At 39.7% G+C, this 26656-nt stretch overlaps 1 protein-coding gene and 3 non-coding genes across 16 annotated transcripts in view; all 4 read left to right on the top strand.

The window, feature by feature from the left end:
• PHACTR4 (phosphatase and actin regulator 4) overlaps window positions 1-26270 on the top strand; it is a 154385-nt gene extending 128115 nt beyond the window's left edge. For 3 of the 13 annotated variants that reach the window (XM_074217941.1, XM_074217937.1, XM_074217929.1), the window contains exons 13-14: window positions 5880-5914; window positions 6003-10286. In XM_074217941.1, coding sequence (XP_074074042.1) covers window positions 5880-5914; window positions 6003-6121 — 154 coding nt within the window. In that variant the 3' untranslated portion in view covers window positions 6122-10286. The other 10 variants (XM_074217935.1, XM_074217932.1, XM_074217934.1 and 7 more) reach the window with 10 other exon arrangements.
• On the top strand, window positions 23626-23823 carry LOC141510650 (small nucleolar RNA SNORA73 family). The gene has a single exon (XR_012475082.1). It is a non-coding gene; the product is annotated as a small nucleolar RNA SNORA73 family (small nucleolar RNA).
• Window positions 24004-24202, top strand: LOC141510652 (small nucleolar RNA SNORA73 family). The gene has a single exon (XR_012475083.1). It is a non-coding gene; the product is annotated as a small nucleolar RNA SNORA73 family (small nucleolar RNA).
• Window positions 24386-24585, top strand: LOC141510649 (small nucleolar RNA SNORA73 family). The gene has a single exon (XR_012475081.1). It is a non-coding gene; the product is annotated as a small nucleolar RNA SNORA73 family (small nucleolar RNA).
• Window positions 26271-26656: the final 386 nt, after the last annotated feature.

Here is a 26656-nt window from a genome sequence, read left to right as displayed (position 1 = left end):
TCTCTACCCCTGCCTCCATGCAGAAAACTTTATCTCCTTCTTCATTCTTCAATTAGAGATCATCATGAGCTCCCTTTCTTACCTTTCTCTGTACCTCAGAAACCCCATTTTCCCTCCATTATTCCAGATTTTGAGGAAGAGCTCTCTCCAAGGGGACCAATGTTCTCCTAATGACTGTAGTCAATCCACTTTCTCAGGTCTCCCTCATCTCACATTTTTGTGCAGCAACATTTGATACTGTTGGCTATGCTCTCTTTTAGCCTCCATAACACTCCACTTCAGGTCCTGTTCTGCTTGCCTCCTCCCCAAGGTAGAGCTGGTCTACATTCCCCTTATTTCAGGTGCTGTGAGAAAAGTAGAGTATTCTGCATGCTCATTGTAACATCTCTTTTCAGCTGTCTACTTTAACTTGCCCACTAAGTACAAGTGTCCCCAAAAAGCTTTGACCAGGGACCTTTATCTCATCTCTCTCTCTCTCTCTCCACACTCCTTTGAGTAACATGTTGCACCCTAAGTTTCCTAAAGCCATCTTATACTTAACATATCCAGAATGGAATTCATTTTCCCAAAAATTCATCAGAATCAATGCTTCCCTTGGGCTTAGCCACTATTTTTCTGATAACTTAGTTTTGCAGTAATGGAGTCATACATAACTCTACCCTCTCCCATAACCCATGACTCCAGTCATTTGATAAGTCTTGCTGATTCTGTCACCACAACATTCTTTACATCCATTTCCCTTCTTTCTCTCCATATACCTCTGTCTCACTTAGCCAGTCTCACTTGCCTTAGTTCTCATTGTTCTTTTTTCTCTCCTGTTAATCCTCTACCTGACAAATTAAATTCTAAAACACATAGAATCATGGTCTACTTGTTTTCAAAAGTCTGTAGCTGATCCATCCCTATTGCCAAACTAGATACCAAAATCATGCACCCAACATCTAAAATTCTTCACAATATCACTTTTATATACCTTTTCAAAACTGCTCTACTTTACTGTTGCTAGTAAATCCATCTCTTCTTTCTATCCTTAGCACACCAGGTAACAGGTAGCCCTTGTCTGACCTCTACTCCTTAGTCCCAACCTCAGAGTTCCCAGTTTCCTTCAGAGCACAGCCCTTACAGAAGACCTTTCTTGATCCTCCTTTCCAGCCCTGCCAGTGAGTGTTTCAGTAGTAGTCTTCTCCTTCCCATCCATTCTCAGTCCTGTCTCTTCATATAACTTTGAATTTTCTGTATGTTTTCTGTATGTTTCTGTATGCTTCACCCTCCCAGGAAGAAGAGAGCCTGTGGGCTATCTGTCTCTCTTTTCCCTGTGCCTAGGGCTCTTTGTATATAACACACTTTGATGAAATATTTTTTTGATTGAATTAAGCAAACCTTGGTGGGAACTGGCTCTAACACTGTGGAGAGCATCAGTCTCTTTGATACAGAAGACATTTATAGAAAACAGTCCATTGGAAAATGTTCTTTGAGGTAAATCTAAGGGAATCTATCTTTTATATCTTTTGATAGTGACATGAAAACCTGCAAATGTAATGGAAACTTAAAATGTAATAATACAATCTAGAATAAGGATGGTTCTATTTATTTACCTCTGGGTAATATTGAATTGGAATGTTATATTAAAATTGGAATGCGTACTGGTAAGTGGATCCAGACTGTTGAGGACATTGGAAATTACACTGTAGAAGAGTTAATTGAAGAAGCTGGGATATTTACCCTGCAGAAAAGGATTAGGACATAGAGAGAGTGACAGGAATCTGCTTCAAAGTCTTTGAAGAGCTATTTCTTGAGAAAGAGGCCTGGCACTTGGAGTACAGACCTTAAGACTAATGGGTAGAAGATAGACAGATTGCTTCTACATAAGGGATGAATAATGAGAGCTGTTCATACATTGATTGGGGTGCTTTGAGAGGCCCTGGGAACTACTTGGTGCAGATAGGAGATGTGACCTAGTTGGGGCCTCAAGGGGTGAACTAGGTGAATTTTGAGGTATATGAAGAGATACTTGGGGACATTGTGATTCTTTGACCCTGTTGAACCACTAAGTTTTAGCCTGCCCACCTTAGCCTTGCTTTCCTACAAATGCTGGGATAAGAGCAAGTTTTGACTATGCATGCTTCTTGTAACCTCCCTCTTGTTTGTCTGGTTTTAGCTTCCATCGACCATGATGCTGACTTAAAGGCTCCCAGATACATGGAAGACCCTTTAGTTCTCTCAAGCAAGTCCACAATGGACTTGCCATAGTACTCAGGTGGATGGCATCTCCCTGAATGTAGTGTTTCACTGGAACAAATCATTGGAAGGACCCCCCCCACCCCGGCCAGACTGAACACTCTGTACCAGTGGTTTTCCACCTTTTGGGATTTCATTTCTTCCAGGGTAGCCCAAAGTTCTTGGTAGGATTTTCAGGTTGTTGCCCTGTGTGAATGTGCTCTGGTACTACTGGTACAATGCCCTATCCATCAGCATCATGGCAAAATCCCTGCTACCAACCCAGGTGGTGGAGGGACTGGAATTACCAGCGCCTGCCTCCTGGGAAAAGATTTGTTGCCCCTCCTCACCACCAGCCCTTCATCCAGTTCAGCAGTTGCTAGGACATCCAGAAGGTCTTCTGGCCTCCTATGAGGGTTTGTCATTAATTAAGGCCAGTCAAAAAGCACTGTCTTATACCTCGAGTAACCCAGCAATATTCTTTTCATCGGACACTTGGGCCTAAAAGGATGCCCATGATCATTGACTCCTCCACTTTGACATCAATCAGCCAGGTTCTTTATTGGAAACAGTCTTGAAGAAGTAGTGGGAACATCTGTTTTTCCTGTTGGACTTTTATTTGTTTAGTCTGAGCTGTAATGCCAGTTTCTGAGTTGATGAAATGAGAAATGTGTATATATTTTCTTAATGTAAAAAACAAGACAAAAACTACCCCACAGGTAGGCAGGAAACTGACACAAATATGTATGATTGGCTTTTGTATTTTATTGTACCAAATGATAGGCTGAATCACTACCGACCAATAACTGTGTTCTCCTGCAATACTGAGCTGGAGCAAATTCTTTTGGGGAGGATCCTCTCCTATCACCCATTGAAGCACAATCATGCCCAATAGGCTGTGAAAGGACTTTGTGGAACAGAGGAAGCAAAATCATGGCCTGCTTCCTTCTCTTGTCCCCATGGCAGCTTCACCCCAGGGCAGTGGGCCCTCTCCCACCTGCCCCTCCAAACTTTAGCACTGCCTTTCTTCCTCCCTCCTCCCAACACACATACTGACCCTTTCATTTCTCCTTGCAGCTCAAACCTCAACTCATTTCTCTTCCAGAAAACCAGAGCTTATGCAGCCAGTGCCTAGATCCTGTTTAGTGTCCCATCCTTACTCTGTTTCACAAGGGGATCTCATTCTTGGTCATCATGCTTGCTGTGTCTTAAAATGGACCATCTAACCTCCTTTATTTCCCTTTTATTCATACCCATAAGAGGAGGAAAAATTCATCAATCTCATCAAATCATATCATTATGATAAATAGGGTTTTTTGGGGGGTAGGGGTGTGTGTATGTGTGTGTCTTTGTCTTTGTGTGTGTTTTAAGTTTTGACAGTTGTGCCAGTTTCCTAGAAGGTTATCTTCACTTTTCCCCACTTATGTTCTACCTTATCCCTTTGGTTTATCCTCTTCTGTGCCCAACTCGTCTCCTTTTTCCCTTTTTACATCAGTATGTCAGTGTGAAGCCTACTGTGAAATTTTTAATTTCAGGTCTCAACAAAGGGCTAAAGTGACCTTTAAGGCAGTGTTTCTTTGGGGGGTACAGGGGCAGTAATAACTGTCAAAGTGGGTTGCTGTGTCCATATGTAAGACTTAGGATGACCATAGAAAGGCAAGTGATGGTGCTACTAAAGCATGTGAATTGTCAACTGAAGGCAGGTGGGCCCAGATAGGTAACTAACTGCTCCCTTGTCTTTTTCTAATCTTTTTGCCTGCCTGAGGCACAGTTGGAGCCATATTTCCCCACCAGCATTTTCTAGAGAAAACCTTTGCAACCTACCTTTCACTGCCTTTGCTTTCCAATCCAAAGGTGCCAAGCTGGTGCCAGGTTTGGTGTCCTGGGTTACCAGTCTGCCTTCTTCTGTGTGCCACCAGGGAGTCCCATTAACTTTTCATCTCAATCATGTCCTTTTGGGGGGGGGGCTCAGTATTTTTCAGGGTTTTTTTAATAAAATGGATTTTTTAATTCCCTTTCCCTATAATTTTCAGAAATTCTCATAAACAGATTTTCTTCATAGAAAACTGGTATTTTAGACTTCAAAATGCTTTCTCGATGTACAAAATCTCTTTGTAGAAGAAATTAATTACATTGTATATCAGTCTTCCTATCAATAAATATTAATTATTAAAGTTATAGTTTTTTAATTTCCAATTTTTTTACACAAAAACTGCTGAGTCCTTTGTTTGCCTGTGAGGAGAATCAAAGGTAAGTATGTAGTTAATTTTTTTATGTAACAGTTTAGTTTATCCAAATTAAGACTTATAAGTTCAGTAGTAATTAATTGTAACAATAATATTTTTTAACCCAACCATGGGTCAGTGAATAAACAAGACCTTTGAAAAGGAAAGTAATTTTTTATAGACCTCTATTGCAACTTTTTGTGGTATCAAGCCAAATTTCCATTTAAAATATGTATATCTCACATTGTATATCAAGATAAGGGGTACCTGATTTAGAATAATGGTTGACATAAATTAGAGGGAGAAATATTGTTTGCATAAGTCTATTATGTGTGGTCTCTGTTGTATGGTTTAGATGAGGATAGGTCTACTGTTGCCAATTAACATTTCCACATTCTCATGGAGCAAAAAAGAGACCCAGGAGACTAATGATAAAATTTCTCTCTTAGCCTCACCTGCTCAGAGGAGAATAAAGCTCACTGGAGTATTTATGTTTTTGGATGTTGGGAAAATACAATGTCTAATTAGACCTATGTTGGCATTTATTCCTGGGGGCTTAAATATATGGTCTATTATTTGACTCTCACTCCCCAAACCAGTGTAGTAAGGGATACAAGTCAAGTGTCCCTAGTTTACAGAATTGAAAACTTAAGACTTTAGTGCTGTGATTTTACCAAAAGACAGGCCATTCAGAAGTGAAAGTACCTGACCTTTTATCTCATACTCCATTGCTTTCTCCCTCATGGAATTCCATATTTATTGAGGGTCTACTATGTACAAGATACTGAGGATGCAAAAATGAAAAATATTCCTCTTTGCTTAGGATTCTTAAAGTTTGTAAGGAAGTTAGGACATGTATACAAACCAGTTAGTCAAATTTGATTATGTGCCAGTCAGTCCTTGCCCTCAGGAAACAACTATTTACAAGTATATTGATTACAGTGGTTGATTGTAAACCCAGGCCTTCTTGAAAGAGCCCCAAATCCTGAATTACTCTGTGGCTAGCAGACTCCAGGGATTTTACCCTGGCTAAGCAAGTACTCTCTGGGCAAGAGTAAACCTTCCAGGCCTGTCTTAATAAAAACCTTGAGTCAAATTCATCCTGAAAGATGAGGTCCAGTAAATTCCTGAATTTTTGGACCCTTATTGTCCCCTAAAAAATTTAATCTATTTCTCGTTGATGACACTTAGGAGTACCATGGTCAAATGGATCACATCTCTTCACTGTGGACTTAGATTTTATATGAAGTTGCTAACTTCTAATCTTTTTGCTCACGTGAATAAATTGATTTTGGAGGGAAATTGCAAGGCTCCCTAAACTTATTACAATACATATTCCTATTTAGGCAGTTTCCAAAATTATATTTTAATGCATATATCACCTGATGAATTTATTGATAAATTCCTGAGATTACTATTATCATATTATCCTTCCAGCAGAGAAGTTCAAAGAGGAAGGAATAAAGGAAAAGGTAAGTTTCAATGCCTTATCCCCAGTTACATCATTGTTGTGGCAGTGAAACTTGTATGGTTCCAATGTATCTGACCTATGCTTTGCAGAATTATCCAAAACATCAGATCACAGTGGAGACTTCAGACAAAAGGTGATCCATTGGAGAAGGAAGCAGCAAACCACTCTAGTGTCTACCAAGAAAACCTCACGAATAGTACTAAAATGATAAAAGATGACCTTAGGAGATGAGTCCCTCTGGTTGGAAGGTGTTGAATAAGTTAACAGGCAGCTACAAAGCCACTAAGCCAAAGTCAAAAGGAAACTTGGCAGTGGATGCAGGACAGTCTGATATAAAAATCAGTATTCCACAGGAACCACAGGTTCATAGTATTTATGAACCAAGGGAAGTTTCCAGCATCACAGTATCCATGTCTGTAATCCAACCTTTGAGGAAAAAAAGTTCCAGTTGATTAGTTCTTCTTTCTTTTTTTTTCTAGTTTTTGCAAGGCAAATGGGGTTAAGTGACTTGCCCAAGGCCACACAGCTAGGTAATTATTAAGTGTCTGAGGTCAGATTTGAACTCAGGTACTCCTGACTCCAGGGCAGGTGCTCTATCCACTGCGCCACCTAGCTGCCCCTTCCCAGTTGATTAGTTCATTAAAGAATTAGAACATTTTCTAGAAATTACATCTCAAAAAAATGTCATATTCATCAAAGGGGTTAATGCTAAAATAAGAAATCGAAAGATAATTGGAATAACAGGTACATTTGACCTTGGAGTATAAAGTGAAGTAGAGAGAGCAGAGACTAACAATTTTGTCAAGATAACTTGCTGATCATAGCAAATACTTTTACCAATTCAAAAAGTGATTACACATGGATATGAAAAACAAATTGGCTGTCTGATAAGACTTTATAATAATGTTTTGTTTGTCCTTCATTTTCTTTTGTTTTTGTTTTTTTCTAAGGCAGTGGGATTAAGTGAATTGCCCAAGGTCACGCAATTAAGTGTCTGAGTCACATTTGAATGCAGCTGTCTCCAGGGCCTGTGCTCTATTCATTCTGCCACCTAGCTGCCTTGTCCTTCATTTTCAAAGAAGACCACAACATCAGGGAGGTGATGCCATGACAAGCATGTGAATTGGATTTGAATGAGAGGGAGCTGTTCTAATTCACCAGCTTCACTTTCTCCTCCAGAGTCCTCTGGATTCGGTGGCCAGAAAAGAATCAGGATGCCTGGAGATGTGAGGCAATCTGGGTTTAGTGACTTACCCAAGATCTCACAGTAAATGGAAAGTGTCTGAGGCAAGATTCAAACTCTCATCCTCCTCAATCCAAGACCAGTGCTCTATCTACTAGATGGCTGAGGAAAGAAGGAAAACAAAGGGGGAAGAAATGGAAAGAAACCAAAGGAATATGAAATTTCAAAGAATAGCAAAGAAAGATTTTTGAAATGAACAATGCAAAGAAATAGAATATAATGGAAAAGATAATATATGTCTCCAAAAAATTAGAACTATTGATGGGATGTTTCATACAAAAATGGGCATGATAAAAGACAAAAATGGTAGGGATGGGGTAGCTAGGTAGAACAGTGGATAGAGCACCAGCCGTGGAGTCAGGAGGACCTAACTTCAAATTCAACTCAGACACAGTAAAAGAGAGCTCATGGAAAATAAATTGTATAAAGTACCCGGGAGTATACCTGTCAAACAAACCCTAAAATTACTTGAACATAATTATAATTGAACATAATTATAAAATCCTTTTTATACAAAAAAATCACAGAAATTGGAGAAATATTTCTGGTTCATTCATGGGTGTACAGAAGCAGTATGATAAAAATGACAGTTCTACCTAAAGGTATTTACTTATTCAATGCCATCTCAATTATCAAATTATTTTATTGAGCTAGGGAAGATAATTCATTTGGAAGAACAAAAGACAGAAATATCAAAGAAATTAATGAAAATGGAAAGGAAGGAGGTTTAGCAATACTTAAATTATAAGGCAGTGATTATCTTTTTTAAAAAAATTATATATTTTATTTTTCCAATTACATATAATGGTAGTTTCTACCAATCATTTTTTTGCAAGGTTTTGAACAATTTTCTCTCTCCCTCCCCTTCCCCCTCCCCCCAGTGGAAGGCAATCTGATATAGTCTTTACATTTGCATCCATGATAGGCATATTTCCAAATTGAAGAAACATCCAACTCGAAGAAAGAAAACATTAGAGATAGCAAAATTATGTAATATACATGACAACTTTTAAAAATTGAAGATAATAAGCTTTGGTCTTCATTTAAACATTCTCTGAATACAGATGGTATTCTCCATCACAGATCCCTTAAAATTGTCCCTGATTATTGATTGTACTGATGGAATGGGCAAGTCCATTAGGGTTGATCATGACCCCCATGTTGCTGTTAGGGTGTACAATATTTTAGTTCTGCTCTTCTCACTCAGCATCAGTTCATGCAAATCCTTTCAGGCTTCTCTGAATTTCCTTCCCTCCTGATTTCTAATCAAACAATAGTGTTCCATCAAATACATATTACATAACCAATTCAGCCATTCCCTAATTGATGGACAGTCAGTCAATTTCCAATTTGCCATCACATGCAGAGCTGCTGTGAATATTTTTATACAGGTGATGCTTTTACCCTTCTCCATAATCTCTTCAGAGTATGGACCCAGTAGCAGTATGGCTTGATCGAAGGGTCTGCACATTTTTATTGCCCTTTGGGAGTAATTCCAGACTGCTCTCCAGAAAGGTTGGATGAGTTCACAGCTCCATCAACAGTACATTAGTGTCCCAGATTTCCCACATCCCTTCCAACATTGAACATTGCCCTTTCTGGTCATATTGGCCAGTCTGAGAGGTGTGAGGTGGTACCTCAGAGGTGCTTTAATTTGCATTTCTCTAATTAGTAATGATTTAGAGCAATTTTTCATATGACTATGGATAGTTTTGATTTCCTTGTCCAAGAATTGTAGAGGGCAATAATTATCAAAACTAGAATAGTGGATCATTGGATAAGAGGATATGAAGAATACACCATGGTCTTTCAGACTACAGATCTGATCTGGACTACAAAATTCCAATTTCCAACAGAGGCAACTGAGGTAGATCTCTAAGCATGTGTTCAATATATTAGATTCTAAGCAGTCGGATCCAAGACATTCCTCATAGTCAAGAACCTCTCTGCTCACTCTGAATGGATTTTTATTTGACTTTGGTTAAGAGATGGCCATCAATCAATACCACTTTGTCAGCAGTAATCATGAGATTGTGTCAGCTCTTGGACCTTCCACAGTTCATCTAAGCAGGTACTTTCCAGAGGACAAATCTCAGTGACTAATGTCCTGTGGGTTAATAGGAATTTTCCAGAAGCCATATGAAAATGGTGTTCTTGGGAATATGATGTTCTTAGGAAAGGAAGTGAGGGGTGGCTAGGTGATGTAGTGGATAAAGCACCGGCCCTGGAGACAGGAATACCTGGGTTCAAATCTGGTCTCAGACGCTTAATAATTACCTAGCTGTGTGGCCTTGGGCAAGCCACAACCCCATTTGCCTTGCAAAAACCTAAAAAAAAAAATCACAAGGAACTGAATAAATTGAGTTGGGGCATCAGAATTATTCTAACACTGCTGTTCTATCCACTGAGCTATCTAGCTGCCCAAAAGACAGGAAGAAAACAGTCTCTATTCTCAAAGAGTTTATAATTTATCAGGGAGAAAGCCACATGAATACATGTGTAAAAAACAAGGAAGCAAGTAAGGAAAACAGTATTTCTGCTTAAAACTTTTTTTAAAAAATCCCTTTTGTACAGTCAAGAAAACTGAGGCAGAAAAATCAAGTGACTTGCCCAGGATCACATGGTTAGTAAATGCCTGAGGTTGAGATTTGAACTTGGGTCTTCCTGGTGCCCAGCACCTTATCCACTGAGCCATCCAAATGCCAGTAGAATTGATCTACAGTAAGAGATCCTAAATAGGGAGAAGTTGTATGTTCCAAGTCAACCTCTCATTCATCTTCAGTATAATCTCCCTCTTCCTACTAGCTCCTCATCTGACATCCTATTTTTTTTCCTTAATTCCCCAATGTTTCAGATGTGGTTGGACTTTAATAAATGAGAGCTGATTGATCTGCTTACTAAACACATTTATGTCTCCCTAATCATATCCTCTTGTTATCTCTTTCCTCCTCTATGTTGCTAAACCTTTAGGAGTAAAAAAAATTTATAACTCATGATTCCACCTCACCTCCTTACCTCAAATATTTATTTTAAATTTATTTTAAACTTAAATCCAAAAAATTGCCACATTGTTTTCAAAACTACCCAGCTTTTCTTTGCTTCCCTGTAGGTTTTCTTTAGTTCTCTGCCATATATTTTTTACTTTCTTTTTCTTCTCCTTCCCCTAAATAAGACTATTTATATTCATATGCATAGATATCTATAAACATTCAAATATATAAACATACTTATTATTTTCACTTGTCATCTGTTTCTTTGAAGATGGATAGCATCTTCCTTCATAAGTTCAAATCTGCATATATTTTTCTAAATCTTACCTCATATTACATTAACAACCCCACCATTATTGAATTGCTCTGAGTTCACCAGTGATTACCGGGTTATCGGAGCCGATGATGGCCTTTTCTCAGTCCTCATGTTACCTGGGTTCATTGAGCATTAGAGATATCCCTTTTTAGAAGATTCTCTTCTGACTTTGACCAATCCTTCCCTATCTTCATGTTCTCTTCCCCATCCAGCCATTCAATTACCACCTCAGTGACTGTTTTCTATATATGTGGTTCTGATCTCTTTGCTGATCTTTAGACCTTCAGCTCTGACCATCTATGGGTCATTTCCACCTTATTGTCCTCCCGGCATCTCAAACCAAAACACATCAAAACCTGGGGCTATTATGTTTTCTCCTAAACTTGCCCCTTTGATTTACTTTAGTAGCCCTCCCATTCATTCACTTATTGTGGGTGAATGTGTTTGGAACATGCCAAAATTCCTGATTGAAAAGGGATTTTACTGACTAGTCTCCATCTACAACCAAAAGACCCAGAGATATGGCCTACAGTGCCTTTTATACTTAGGTGTGTCTTAACCTGCCAATTGATGGATAATTTAATAAGTAAGCGGGTTGAGTCCTCAGGTCCACCCCGTAACTTCATCCTTGAGATAGGGAGAACTCATCTATCTACAACTATGGAAAATGGCTTTCAAATGGGGTAGACTGCAGACTTCAGAAAGAACTAGAAAGACTTACATAAACTGATGATGAGTGAAATGAGAACTAGGAGGATTTTGTACTCCTTAACAGCAATATTGTGAGTTGACCAACTATGATGGATGCAATACCTTTTAGCAGTTCAGTGATCAAAGTTCACCCCCATATCACTTTTTTTTAAGGTTTTTGCAAGGCAAATGGGGTTAAGTGGCTTGCACAAGTCCACACAGCTAGGTAATTATTAAGTGTCTGAGACTGGATTTGAACCCAGGTACTCCTGACTCCAAGGCTGGTGCTTTATCCACTATGCCACCTAGTGGCCCCTCCCTTATCACTCTTAAATAATGTTTTCCCCACTCTGGTCCTTATACTAATGAACACCTGGGAGTGTATAGTAATAGTCACTTGTAAACAGATGGAACCCTAGGTCAAATTCAGGACCAATTTGGTCTGATCTACTCTCAGGCCTGATCAGGTTGGGATCAATTCTTTTTTTTTTTCTACGTATTTAGAAAAAATAAAATGCGACTAGGCCTTATTTGGCACTTAAGGAATAGAATGTTTTCTGATTTATGAAACCTAGCCTGTCTCTAGCACACTTGACCAGAAAAACATAAGCCATCTCAACCAGATTTTTACTGAGTTGTTCTTCCTTTTTTTAGAGAAAGTCATCCAAAATCTAGATTAGGGAAACAAGGACAAAAGGACATATGTTTCTGTAATACAAGTGATTGAAAATTCATCTTTCACATAAAACCTTTTTTAAAGAGATCAAATTAGAGAACAGAGAGATCCAGGAGGTCCAATTTTCACTCTGATACCTTTAGTCAAGTCAATTTAGCAATTGAAAAGCATGTTTAGAGAGAAAGTCCAGGATTTGTAAATAGAATCATGACCTGCCTTAATCCCATCATCAACACCCCCCACCACTACCATCAGTTTTTTGCTCACTTTTTTTTTTCAGGTCACACTTTCTGATTAACAATGCTATTTAAGAAAGATCTGGCTCTCTAGAGATAGACACACACACACACACACACACACACACACACACACACAGACACAGACACATAGACAAAGACACAATTTATTAATCTAAAAGCCTTTTGTTCCTGATTAGGACAAAAGTAAGGTCAACACATTATTATTAACAACAGGTCAAAACTGTGAGGACACTAAATCTTTTACAAGATTTGCATTTTCTTTGGTTGTCTTTTTGTTTGTTTTTCCAGTGCAGAGGTTGGCCAAAGAAAGAAAAATTCTTTTCTTATTTAGAAAAAATTTTTGATTAAAAAGAAAGAAAAGGAAAAAAGTGATTGGGTAAACTTTATGCCCTCAGAGTACCCTTGCAACTACAAATCTATAATCCTGAGAATTCAAAACAGTTCAGAATGCTTACTATAGAGCAAGAAGCAAACATACAAAAAAGAGACTCTGCATTCTTTTTTTTTGAGGTGATAAAATAGGGATTTATTCTGTGTTTTTTACATTAGGTAAAACACAACCCAAAGGTAGCAGTTTAACATGAGGAATGTTTGGAAATAGAATAGATTGCAAATCAGTGATTTTTCTAGGTCACCAGAGGACAGACAGCTAGGTAGCTGTGAACAGAGCACCTGGTCTGGAGTCAGAAAGACTCATCCTCTTGAGTTCAAATCTGGAAAGGCCGAGAAGTGATGAGACTCTGCATTCTTACATTCAGAAGGGCCAGGAAAAGAGTTCTCATGGAGAGGGAGGTATAACTAGGCTGCTAAATATAATACAAAGGAATTTGAAAGATGAGAAGTGAAGAGGTGGCAAACCTATCATGGTTTCAGAATGAGCATTTATACCTCAAAAATTGGCCATCACTACAAATCTGAACTTGATTTATTGTGAGGATAAAAGTGCTAATAACATAGATTATCTTAAAAGCCTGTATGTGGAACCTAGTTTATCTCTAGCACACTTGACCAGAAAAACATAAGCTATCTTGACCAGGTTTTTATTGCCTTGTTCTTCCTTTTTTTAGAGAAAATCTTACCAAATCTAGATTTGTATAACAAGGACAAAAGGACATATATTTCTGTATTACAAGTCATTGGAAATTCATCTTTCACATAAAACCTTTTTAAAGAGATCAAATTATATAACCTGTGTCAGAGGAAATGAGGGTGCAAAATTTGAAATTCAAAACCTTTTGAAAATTGATGTTGAATATTGCCTTTACATGTAATTGTTAAAAAATAAGGGGCGGGGGGCGGCTAGGTGGCACAGTGGATAAAGCACCTGCCCTGGAGTCAGGAGTGCCTGGGTTCAAATCTGGCCTCAGACAGTTAATAATTTCCTAGCTGTGTGGCCTTGGGCAAGCCACATAACCCCATTTGTCTTGCAAAAACATAAAAAAAAAATAAGGGGAAGCTAGATGGCACAGTTAATAGAACACAGACCCTGGAGTCAGGAGTACCTAGGTTCAAATCTGGCCTCAGACACTTAATAATTACCTTAGCTGGGTGGCCTTGGGCAAACCACTTGACCTCATTGCCTTGCAAAAAAAAAAAACCTAATAAAAAAATCTAAAAAATAAAATGATGAAGGGTAAAAACAAAAATGCATATGCATACTTTTGGGGGCTAGAGATAAGAAGAGAACAATTGTTAAACATTTATCAATACACACCCCTTATTGCTCTGAAAACATTGAGTTTATTCAGTAGAAGCCTTAGAAAATGATATCACCAGACTAAAGATAGCAATGATGGTGATGAAGAATTAATAACTGAAGTTTCTAGAGCACTTTTAGATTTGCAAAATGCTTTTCATTCATTATCTTATTAGAACCTGGGGGTTTAGGGAATGATGCCAAGAGGAAATGGTACCCAATTCTAGGAACTTTGAAGGAAAACAAGGATTCTGATAGTGGAGATGAAGAGGAAGTGGATTTCAGGCATGGGAGATAGCCAAAGCAAGGTCATGGAAGCAAGTCAAGATTGAACAGAAATTGAATTTGGCTGGCTCATAGTTTATGGTTGATGAGCAGAGAAAGGGGAAATAAAGCTAACCAAAGAGTTACTTCAGATGGATGATATTGAAGTGGCTTCCATTCCAACATTGGAGTGATCTGGCCAAATTTGTGCCCTGGAAGGATTCTTTTCACAGCTGTGAAGGAAAAAGGAGATACTAGATACAAGAAAATCAGTTAATTTTTTTTTCTTTTTGGTTTAAATTCTTTCCTTTTTTTTTACATCTTTGTCTCTCCCTCTTCCTTCCCCCTCAAAGCAATGTAATAAAGGCTCTGTATCTATAACCATACTAAACATAGATCCCTATTAATCATGTTGTGAAAGAAGAATCACATCCAATTGGAAGAAAAAAATTAGAGAGAAAACAATTTTTTTAAATCAAAAAAGTAAACTTTGGTCTACTTTTAAATTCCACAGTTCCTCCTCTTGATGATGGTATTTTCCATCACAAATCTTTTAGTATTTTCTTTGATTATTGTAATGCCGAAATGAACAAATTCATCATGGTTGCTCATCACCCCATGTTGCTGTTAGTGTGTATAATGTTCTTCTGATTCTATTCACTTCACTCAGCATCAGTTTATGCAAGTCCTTCCAGGCTTTTCTGAAGTTGTGTCCCTCATAGTTTCTTATAGAACAATAGTACTCTATCACATTTATATACCACAATTTGTTCATCCATACTCCAATTGATGGGCATCCCTTCAATTTCTAATTCTTTGCCAGTATGAAAAGAGCTGTGTCCCATGGAATACACCTATCACTTCCCTGCCTTTTTTTCCTTTTGTTGTGTCTTGAATATCCTTGCCCTGCCCTTGTCATCTGTTGAATTCCTACTCATCCTTTCAAGACCTATTAGAATAGTACCTACTACTCTAGGAAGCGTTCCCTCCTCTTCCCCCCAAGGTGTAGAACCTACCTTTATAGATCTTCCACATAGCCCTTCTTATGTAATTTTGAGCCTTAGAAGTCTCTCCAGGTGTCATATCCCCTTAATCTTAGTAAATGAGAAGAGATGAAGTTTTGCTTAAACATTCCATTTACTAAAGAGCCTGGATCAGGACTTTGCAGACAGAATTGAAGAAGGATCTGGTATTTCTTCAGCCCAGGGAATCCCCAGTAGGGGAATGCTTTCTACTGGTGCATAACACAAATCTCAACCATCTATGATTAAGTCTTAGAAGCTGTCTCAACATAAAGATTGTTGAACAAAGAACAGTCTTGTCCAGAATCCTATCATCATCACATAGCTAGAAAGTACTTGAATTCAAGTCTGCTTATCTTTAAGTGCATCATTTCCTTAACAAAGTTATTTCTTTTTAACATTTTTTTAAAAATTCTGAGTTCCAAATTTTTTCTCTTTCCTGCCTCCTTCCCCATTCAGTGAGAAGGCAAAAAATGTGATATCAATTATACATGTAAAATAATTTGTTTCCATTATTAACTATGATGGAAAAAAAATAAAGGGAAAAATTGTGCTTCAATTTGTACTTAGACTCCTTTGGTTCTCTCTCTGGAGGTGGGTAACATTTTTTTTAATCATAAATCCTTTGGAATCATCTTGGATCATTGTATTGCTGAGATACCAAGTCGTTGATCATCATATAATACAGTGGAGGTGTTTGAGTGTTCCTTACACCTCTGGGGTGAGAGCTAACCAAGATCTTTTTTTTTTTATTTAAGGCAATGGATTTAAGTGTCTTGTCCAAGGTCACACAGTTAGTCAATCATTAAGTGCCTGAGATCACATTTGAACTCAGGTTCTCCTGACTCCAATCCAAGGCTGGTGCTCTATCCACTGTGCCACCTAGCTGCACCCTAACCAAAATCTTTCCTTCCACTTCCACCTTTGCTGTCCACCTTCATTCAACTCTCACCTTCGACTCTTAAGAAGTGGAAGTTTACATAAAATGGATACACTCTGGTAAACTGTCTTGGCAAACACACTAGGTTGAGAGTAAAAAGCCTCAAACATGTAGATGAGTTAGGGGGATATCTCCCCTAAGCATGTGAAGACTTTCCTGAGTAGAATGATGAGAACAATTTGTTTTGTATCTGTTCACTTCATTAGGCAAATCGTTCCAAGTTTTTCCTGAAATCAACCCGCTCATCATTTCTTGTACCATGGTGATATTCCATTACAGTCATATATCACAACTTGCTCAACTATTCCCCAATTGATTGGGGCATTCCCTCAATTTCCAATTCTTTGTCACCAGAAAAAAATCTGCTGTAAATATTTTTGTACACATAACCTTTGATCTTTTGGGGATTCAGACCTAGTAATATTATTGTTGGATCAAAGGGCTGGGCATAAGTTTAAATTGTTCTCCAGAATAGTTTACAACTCTACCAATAATGAATTAATGCCCCTGTTGTCATGTTCTTTTTCTGCCTTATTAGCCAATCTGATTGGTATGAGGTGGTGCCTCAGAGTTGCTTTAATTTGCAATCATCAATAGTGATTTAGAGTATTTTTTCATAAGAAAAATACATGTTCATAGCCTTTGACCATTTTTCAATTGGAGAATGACTTGAGTTTTTTAAAATAAGTTTCATCAAAATGATGATTATGTCATCAGGTTTCCTTTATTAGTAAACAGTAGTAAAAATATTGTTAGTTTTAAGGTTTACAAAGCACTTTAAAAGTATTATACTATGCTGAGATGTGAAGTGAAGAAAGTACAAGTAATACAGTATCGTTAACATTAAGGATGATCAACTCTTCTCTCCATGGTTACCAACATTCTCAACCACTAAATTTAATGGCCTTTTCTCAGGTCTCATTTCTGCTTCCCCCTTCCTCCTGGATGATATTTCCTTTTGATTTCCAGGAGAGTTTTCTCTCTTGGTTCTCTTCCCAACTGTCTGATGTTTCTTTTTAAGTTCTTTTACTGGATCACCAACCTCCGCTTGGTGGCCATCAGCATCCACTATCCTCTATTATGGACCCTCTTCTCTTTCTTCTCCATAATCTTTCCCCTGATGTTCAAAAATCATTTTTATAGAAATGACTCATATATATGTATAATTATTAATAATAACTAGTAGATGACACATGTCTAATCTAATAATCCTTTAATTCTATTAGCTCTGATTGAGGATCCAGTTTCAGGATGTTTACCTCTAACCTCCCTCCCCCATCCACCCACCCAGCCTCTATTCTCTTTGCTGGATCTAAGGAAAAAGGCTTTGTGCAGACCTTTTCAAATGTGCATCTCAAAGAATGGCTTTCAAATTGTGTATTAGTTGGAGGACCATTCCTAAGTAGACTGGAAAACTGCTCTGGTCTTCTAGAGGAGATAAATTCTTATCTTTTTGACACTTTGGTAAAGAGGAGACACTAATCCTGGAGAAAATCAGATCTTGTCAGCTTGACACAGGAACAGATCTTATGGATGGGTTAGATAATCATCAAAGCAAATAAATGACATACAGATGTATAACCTGATTGGTTTAGCTGTTCATTCTGTATACATTGTCCCCAAAATTTTTGTTGTATTCATAAGAATGCCACCTACCCATGGGTTTTGGTAAGATCCTAGAGAATTAAACTTCATTTATATTATTACAATAATTTTGTTATAAGAGTAAACATAACCCCCCCCCCCCAAGAAGATGAGAAACCTCAAGAATAGTGAGAGAGAGGAAAAAAAACTGTACTTCAGTCTCTGTTCAGATTCCAATGGCTCTGTCTCTGGGGTGAGTTGTTTTCTTTATCATAACTCCACTAGAGAAGTTGCTTCAATATTTTTCCCACAGTTGCTATTACTAGCTGTACCTCTACTCTAGTCCTCCCACTCTCATTTATTCTTCTCTCTCTCTCTCTCTCTCTCTCTCTCTCTCTCTCTCTCTCTCTCTCTCTCTCTCTCTCTCTCTCTCTCTCTCTCTCTCGTCCTGGCCCTGTCCAAAAGTGATCTGAGTACCCTCTCCCTCAATCTTCCCTCTCCTCTAGAACCTATTTCCCCCCTTCCCTCCCTCCATTCCTCCTTATCCCGTCCCTTTCTTCTCATTTTTCTCTGAGGTAAGATAGATTTCCTCACTCTATTAAGTGTGTATGTTATTTCCTCTCTGAGCCATTTCTGATGAGAATGAAGGCTCATTCATTTCCCCTCACCTTCCCCCTTTCCACTCCATTGAAAAAGCTTTTTCTTGACTCATATGAAATTTCTTAGCTTCTTCTTCATCTCCTTTTCCTTCCTCCCAGTACTTTGCTTTATCCATTGACTCCATCTTTTTACTATACCATTATATTCCGCAAAGATATGAAATTCACTTTGGACCTGTTGAGTTTAAGATATCTACGGGGGCAGCTAGGTGGTGCAGTGGATAGAGCACCAGCCCTGGAGGCAGGAGAACCTGAGTTCAAATCCAACCTCAGACACTCAGTAATTACCTAGCTGTGTGGCCTTGGGCAAGTCACTTAACTCCCATTGCCTTGCCAAAAAAAAAACTTATTCAATTTATGATGGTTATTAAATCCATGGAAGTGATGAGTTCATCAAGTGAAGTAGTTAACCGAGTGAAGAAGAGAGAAGAGGACCCAGAAACCTGTGGGATACTTACCTTCATTAGAATTTAAGTCCCTATGAGTATGGACTGCCCTTTGACTTGTCAAATACAAATACAATTAGTATTATCACCTGAGTACTGCATAAGGGATATTTAATATTTATTGATTGATAGACTGACACAAGAAGAATTGTCTGGGATGTTGATTGTAGATAATGGACTGCAGTCAGGACTAGTTCCTACCATCTGAGGATGTCTCCAATTTATGCTCTCTTTCTTGCTCTCTTCATATATATGTTTGTGTGTGTGTACATATATATATATATTTTTTTCACATAGTATTTTACATTTTGTCTCCCACATTAGATGCTCGAGGACAGAGATTTTCTTTTTCTTGAACTGACATCATTTAGCACAGAGCCAGGATAAACAAATAAATGTTGTGTTGAGTTAACTTCTCAGCATTACCAGAGACCATTATAAGTTGCTAAGAAGTTACTTATTTCCATGAACTAATAAAACCACAGATACTCCCAACCTATTCCCCCAAAAACAAAACAAAAAAGTCCCAAAATAAAACAAAGATGTTATATAACTTAGTAGCATGTCAGTTCTTTGAAGACAGGAACTGTTTTTCACTTTTGGTTATTTCAAATACCTTCCATATAATAAACAGCCATTAGTAAAGGCTTTTTAAATTGAACTGAATAGCACACAGCCTTAATAAAGGGTAGTTAGATGAATGCACTCTGGTGTAGTGGTAAACACTGAAGTTGAGGTATGGAATCTTGGTTGCCATCATTTCTTGTCTAGGCAACTGAGTCAATTCTTTTTTTCTCCAAAACTAGAGCATTGAACTAGATAGCCTCTAAAGTACTTTTCTGGATAAAAAAGCACTTAAGTGCCATATGCTGGTAATGTTGTTTTTTTTTTTAGGGGTGGGGTTGGCCCTTTGTTGTGGTAGAAGGGAGGTGATATCAGATTTGAACTCAGGTCTTCCTGACTCTTGAACTGGTGCTCCATCCACTGTACTAACTTGCTATCTTTAAGAGCAGGTGGTATAAATACAAAAGCAAAGACAATTCCTATTCTCCAAGATATTCTAATTGGAGAAGATAGATTGTTGTCCTTCATGCTTAAAGAGGACCAAAAGGACATCATTGTGTTGGACTAAGAGTACAGTGTGTCTAACTGTGGTTGATCAGATAAATATGAACTTGGAAAAGCTCAGATAAAGCATAAATATGAACATTTATAGTGGCAATGGCTTTAAACTTTTTGAGTTGTACTACCCCCTTGCCTCCTTGTATTTGGCCTCCTCAGTTGAGAAGACCTTATAATTCTAGTGTGCCCTGAGCCTTCAGTTTCCTGCTGGGTACATCCTAACTCTACCTACTGTGCTCTATGGTATACTTGTTCTTTTGAAATAAATAAAAATCCTGGTAGCTATTGTCTATAGATCTCAAGTCACTCCCCTTCTTCCCCCAATGAGTTTAATAGCTGGATTGCAATTTTTCTCTCCTCCTTAACTCTTGCCCTCAAACTCAACATTTAGATTGATTCTCCTTCACATATCCTAACCAGTAACTTTCTGAACCTACCCATGAGTTACTTTTCCATCCAACCTCTCCCAACACAAAGATGGTCATTTGCTTGATTTTGACATCAGTCAATTGCATATTCAGGGATTCTGAAATCCCCTAAGCTAACCAAAATTTCATTCTGATCATAAGCTATTGGCTTTTCACCTCTCCCTCTGTCTTCCTTAATTGTATTCTGCATTGGCACTGTGATCTCCAATTCCATGATTCTTTCATTTCTCCTAGGCCATCTCCCCTGAACTAGCCACTCTCCTCTCTCCCCATCCTGACTTCCTTGGAAAGTCATTTCAACTCGACATTCCTTCTCTCCTGAATCCCTATCCCCCTCATGTTGCCAGTTACTCTCAGCCAAATCTTAACCTTGTATCACTCTGATCATTTGATGCCTTTGTTCTTATAGAAGTGCTGCTGAACAAAGGGAGAAAATACTATGACTGTTTTGACTAGGTCCATTACAAAGGGACCCTCCTCAAATCTCTGTTATTATCCCTCTCCCCACATGAGAACTTTACCTCATATTTTACAAAGAATTGAGACCATTCACTGTGAACTCACTTCTCCCTTCTTCATCTTTTATCATTGTCTTTTACTACTCTCGTTTCACATGGTAAAGTGGTCTTATTCTCTACCAAAGCTAATCCCTCTATTCAAATGATCCCACTACACCTTGTCTCCTCCATAGATTACCCTTCTGTCTTTTCCATTCTTTCACATAATTTCAATTTCTTTCTCCTTACTGACTCCTCTATCCTGGGGTAGGGGGAATAGACTTGATCCTTATATACCCATTAACTATCTTTCTCCTCTTTAAAAACTAACCTCAAATAAACTTTCTACAAAAGATGATTACATTTCTCTTATCCTCTTAAGATCTGGTATCTGACCTTATCATTCCACCAAAACTGCCTTCTACAAAGTTACAAACCAACAATATCTTTTTTAATAGGTTGTTTTTTTTTTGCAAGGCAAATGTAGGTAAGTGGCTTGCCCCAGGCCACACAGCTAGGTAATTATTAAGTGTCTGAGACCTCATTTGAACCCAGGTACTCCAGACTCCAGGGCTGGTGCTTTATCCTCTAAGCCACCTAGCTGTCTGGCGCCACCTTAGCCGCCCCCAACAATGATCTCTTAATTGCCAAAGCCTTTTCTCAATTTTCATTTTATTTAACCTCTCTGTAGCTTTTCTGCTGATCACCCACTTGAGAAAGTAAGGCTGATGATTTAGCACAGCACCCCCCTCAAATTCAATTCACCTCATGCCATGATCTTCTTTTGAAAACAAAGGACAGGGGCAGCTAGATGGTGCAGTGGATAGAGCACCGGCCGTGGAGTCAGCAGTATCTGGGTTCAAATCCGACTTTTCCCATATTTTTTTTTTATGATTTCATAGTGCTAGTATTGGAATAGCTGGGTCAGAGTATGATCGGTTTTATTGCTCTTTGGGCATAGTTCCAGATTGCTCTCCAGAATCTACCTCTGGTTTCTTTTTTTCTTGGCAAGGCAAATGGGGTTAAAAGTGGCTTGCCCCAGGCCACACAGCTAGGTAATTAAGTGTCTGAGGTTAGATTTGAACTCGGGTCCTCCAGGCTCCAGGGCCGGTGATCTATCCACTGTGGCACTTAGCCGCCCCACACTCTGGTTTCTTAAAGCATACACGCCATTGTCACACACACAGACACACATATTGCTGCCTTTTGGATCTCCCGCACTCGGCACACTTCTTTGCAAATGGGAACAGCTAAATAAATGCTTTCTCAAACGGTCTTTCTCAGTTTCCCTAACTTTTCTTTTCGGTAAAAGTGCCCAACACCCCGGGGGCCTGGAGGTCAAGTGGGATCTCTTCCAAGCCCTTTGCAAGCTTGAGGGGGTCAAAGGACGACCTTCGCGCCAGCATGAGATGCGGACTTGCATCTGCAGCGGAGTGTCCTAGAGAGCGCGGGCTGTGCCCAGAGGGAAGCTCCTTGAGCTACAGGCCTTGTTCGCTTTGTGCCTCTGCCTTTGGCTTTCGGCCGCTAATTCATACTTGCTTTCTGAACTGAACTGAATGTTGAGCTCTGTGAGAGTGAAGGAAAGAATGGCTTATGTTTTCCTTCATTCCCTCCAGGAGGCCACGTGGGAGATAAAGTCTTCCCGCTCCCCGGCCGCCGCAAGTCACCGGAGAAACAGTTAATGCTATAGACATCCGGACGGAAGCTGCCCGCTGAAAGACGGAAATCTCGCGAGATTTCCCCATTCTGCCCTTCGGCCGTCGCTCTTCCCTTCGTCACTTCCGCCACTATCTACTTCGACTGTGCGGCTCGACGGTTGAATTGTGCGCCTGCGCAAGAGGTTGTGCGCCTGCGCAAGAGGTTCTCCGCGCCCCCGCCCGGGGTATAAATGAGTGCTCTGGGCGCCAGTCGCTCCCTTTGGCCACGAGAGAGGAGTCCCCGCGTTCAGAGGGTGAGAAACCTGCTTCCCCGCGCCCGTCCCCGCCGCCCCCCTCCGCTCATGCCGCTTCTTGCTTTCAGACGTCCCTTTTCCTTCCCTCCTTCCTCGCCTAAGAAAAGCGTGGCGATGGCGGGCCGCCCCAGAGCGCGTGCGCGGAGCCCCGCGGAGGGCGCCTTCCGGCCGGCCTGGCGCTCCGTCTCCCCCGGCCCTTAGGCCTGGCCTGTGCCCGGCTCCTTACCTGCGGGCTGCGGCCATGGAGCGACCCTTCCCAGGCCGGGCCCACCTGCGAGTCACGGACTCGGGAGCGGGGCCAGGGATGAGCCCCCCCAGCCCCGCACAAAAAAACCCAACCCAGATTGTATGTGGGGGCGCAAGGTTAAATGTGGCATTTTGGCCTCAGTGGGGAGTTGAGGGACCAAGAGCAGCAACAAACAGTTACAAAGATCTAAAGTGCGGTGGGCACCGAATCAGGGAAACCTGATGCCAAGTGGTAAAGTTGGTGCTGAATGGGAACCAGGCAGAGGAAACCGGCCGCCTCGTGGGCATGCCGTGCCCGCTGGGAAAGTGGGCAGGAAGGGCAGGCTTGTCCAGTGATGGAGCCACTGCCGTGTAGCGGGCAGGGAAGACGATGATGAAACCCCTGGGCATGGTGGCTGAAGGGAAAGAAGGGCCTTGGAGAATCTTGTAGAAGAACTGAGCATGACTAGTAAGGCTTCCGTTGGTTTTAAATAATCTAAGAAACTTCTTTTCCTTGTGGACTGGACAAGCATTGTGTAACGCATTGTTGTTGTAAAGAAAATGTTTGCGCTTGTTTTGGATGCGTTCTGCCGTGGGATTTTTAGGCATGCCTGGTAATAGAGAATAATTCATTTCTATAGGAAATAGTCAAGGCCATAAATGAGAAAGGTTTTTTGGATTATGTCAGTTAAATCTGGAATATCCAACATGGATATCCTGAGGGTCATCCCCAGGCAATGTCCAAGTGGCATAAGGGAGCATAGGGCTCTGCCCTGTGATGTACAGTCCCATTCCACAATGTTGGATATCAAGCTGGGCCTTGTGTCTGCACCTGCATATTCCTAAACCTTCTCAGAGTCTCAGACTGTGACTGAGGAGACAAACCATGCAGGAAACAGTACTGTTTTCCTTCACCAGAGTAGGGTTTGAGATCAATTTGAGACTGGGAGAGCACTCTTAAGTAATTATTCCTTGATTTTTCAGGATCCTCTTCACCTGCAGCTTTCTTTCTAGACAAGAGGTGAGTGATTATCTCTTTTTTGTCAAAGCCTTTGGATTTACTTGTCTTTAGCAATCCATTCCAACATGGATATCCTGAGGGTCACTCCCCAGGCAATGTCCAAGTGGCATAAGGGAGCATAGGGCTCTGCCCTGTGATGTACAGTCCCATTCCACATTGTTGGATATCAAGCTGGGCCTTGTGTCTGCACCTGCATATTCCTAAACCTTCTCAGAGTCTCAGACTGTGACTGAGGAGACAAACCATGCAGGAAACAGTACTGTTTTACTTCACCACAGTAGCGTTTTGAGATCAATTTGACTGGGAGAGGACTAAGTTATTATTCCTTGATTTTTTTTTTTTCAGGACCCTCTTCACCTGCAGCTTTCTTTCTAGACAAGAGGTGAGTGATTATCTCTTTTTTGTCAAAGCCTTTGGATTTACTTGTCTTTAGCAATCCATTCCAACATGGATATCCTGAGGGTCACTCCCCAGGCAATGTCCAAGTGGCATAAGGGAGCATAGGGCTCTGCCCTGTGATGTACAGTCCCATTCCACAATGTTGGATATCAAGCTGGGCCTTGTGTCTGCACCTGCATATTCCTAAACCTTCTCAGAGTCTTTGGACTGTGACTGAGGAGATAAACCATGCAGGAAACAACTTAATGTTATTAATGTGTGTTAATTATTAATTATTGGGTTTGTAAAACATAATTTTTTTATTTTTAGGTAAGAAGAGTTTCAACAAGTTTCTACTTGAGAATAGTCATGCATCTGTAATTTTATTTATTCACCCAAGGCTGACACCTTTCAATTTGGCCATTTTAAAAAATGGATATTTCTCCAGTGAAATGTGCAAGTTACTGCTCTTAAAGAGCACACTTCAATAGACTGGGATATTGCAGCAGCTTTTGGTATGGGTAAGTCCAGTGTTTCAAGGAATATTCAAGTGCATAATAAAACAGGATCAATCTCCCCAAAGTACAAAGGTAAGTGGTAGAAAAAGAAAAGCAATGCCATGTATTGACAACCTTTTGCTGCAAAAGTCTAATAATCCACAAAAAAACAAGACCTTCAGAGGGACCTGGCAGCTGGAGGAATTGATTCTTGTACTATACCAAGCAGGTTTCTTGAAATTGGCAGCATGTTCAGAAGACCACAGCAACTCTCACCACAGCTATGAAGAAAACTATTGCTGTGGGCAAGATAATACAAAGACTGTTGCTGAAGATTGGAAAATGGCAGTTTTTACTGAAAGCTCACTTTCATTCAAGCTTCTATGGAAATCTTTTGGGGGGCTTTCCACTTCTGGTGTACCTGGATATTTTGTCTCCACTGAGGGAACAATGTACTCTGATAAATAAATATATTGAGATCCTGAAAAGCACAATTATTCCAAGAACTGCAGAAAGTCTTAATTGGAGATAGAGTACTGCAATATTTTTGCACCATCATGCTTCATCTCCTGAAAGGTTAATAAATTTTATCCAAGAGATGGATATAAACATGCCTCAGTGGTTTGAGAACTCCTGATTTAAACCTTTTTGAAAACCTTTGGGATAGAATCAATGCTAGATTTGGAGAAATGGACTGCTCATCAAAAGCAGTTAGTAGCTAATGTGAAAAAAGTGGTTTCATGATATATTATAGAATGTCAAAATGTGGGGAATTCTATGACATGTCAAGCAAGTGATTGCAGGAAAAGGAGATGTTTATTAAAAGCTACATATTTGATTGGAAAGTTGTGGGATTTAATTGTATACATTCAATAAAATTGTGTATTTTACTTGTCTCCATTTGTTCACTATTTTTGGTATGATTCCTGGGCTAGGATTTATTCCCTTAGAATGATAATCTGGTCCCACTTGAGTTTTAAATAATTGATTCTGCAAAATTGGAAATGTGGCAAGTTTTCAAAGGGACTCACTAGTGGAGTGCCATCATCAGCTACCTGTACTATAGCAAAAGTAGTTCATGAACCATTAGAATCAAAGCTCAATGAAGGGCCTTCCTGGAAGTTGCCTCACTGAACCAAGATCTTTGATTGATCAGTAGTATTCCAGCAGGTAAAGAATCAGTAGAGTACTTGATTACAAAAGTAAAAGCTACGGGGTGGGGGGATGTTATTAATTCAGCTTTTGCCCAGAAGCATGAGTAAGTTCTACAGAAGGAAATGAATATTGAGTTCGTTTACCTTCCTAGGATGGCAGTATGGGAGTTCAAAGGGTGGCCTTGAAGTCTGGAGGTCCCAAGTTTAAATGAAACCTCATACTTTACCCGTGTCTTTGATCAAGTCACTTAAGTTCATTACCTTGCAAAAAATAAACCAGCAAGCTCTCCTTAGGGCTATTGAGGGAGCACTTTCATTGTACACTTTCCAGAATGATTAGATTCTGGAGATTAGTGGAAAAAGAAAATGAGCACATTTTTATTGTGCCACCTTGATTGGAGGATCAGGAAAGATTTATCTCCAGTGTTGAGATATCTGGGGTGTGTTGCATGCAAATACAGTAGGGAAAGCCGGGGTGCTGAACAGGGTTTGCTATAGGCTGGAGAAGAGAGTAAGCTTTTGGGGCTGTGAGAAGCTTCTCTTGCCGTTACAGAAGAATGGGCGCCATTCTCTAGCTCCAGAGCCCGACGACACCTTTTTTTTATTTAGGGTCTTTTCAGCTAGGCAAATGGGGTGAAATGATTTGCCCAAGGCCACGCATTTGGGCCATTATTGTCTGAGTTC

Source organism: Macrotis lagotis, chromosome 1, assembly GCF_037893015.1.
Source record: "Macrotis lagotis isolate mMagLag1 chromosome 1, bilby.v1.9.chrom.fasta, whole genome shotgun sequence".
NCBI classification, from domain to species: Eukaryota; Metazoa; Chordata; class Mammalia; order Peramelemorphia; family Peramelidae; genus Macrotis; species Macrotis lagotis.
The sequence above is the reverse complement of the archived record's forward strand: the minus strand, read 5'-3'. Positions and strand labels throughout refer to the sequence as shown.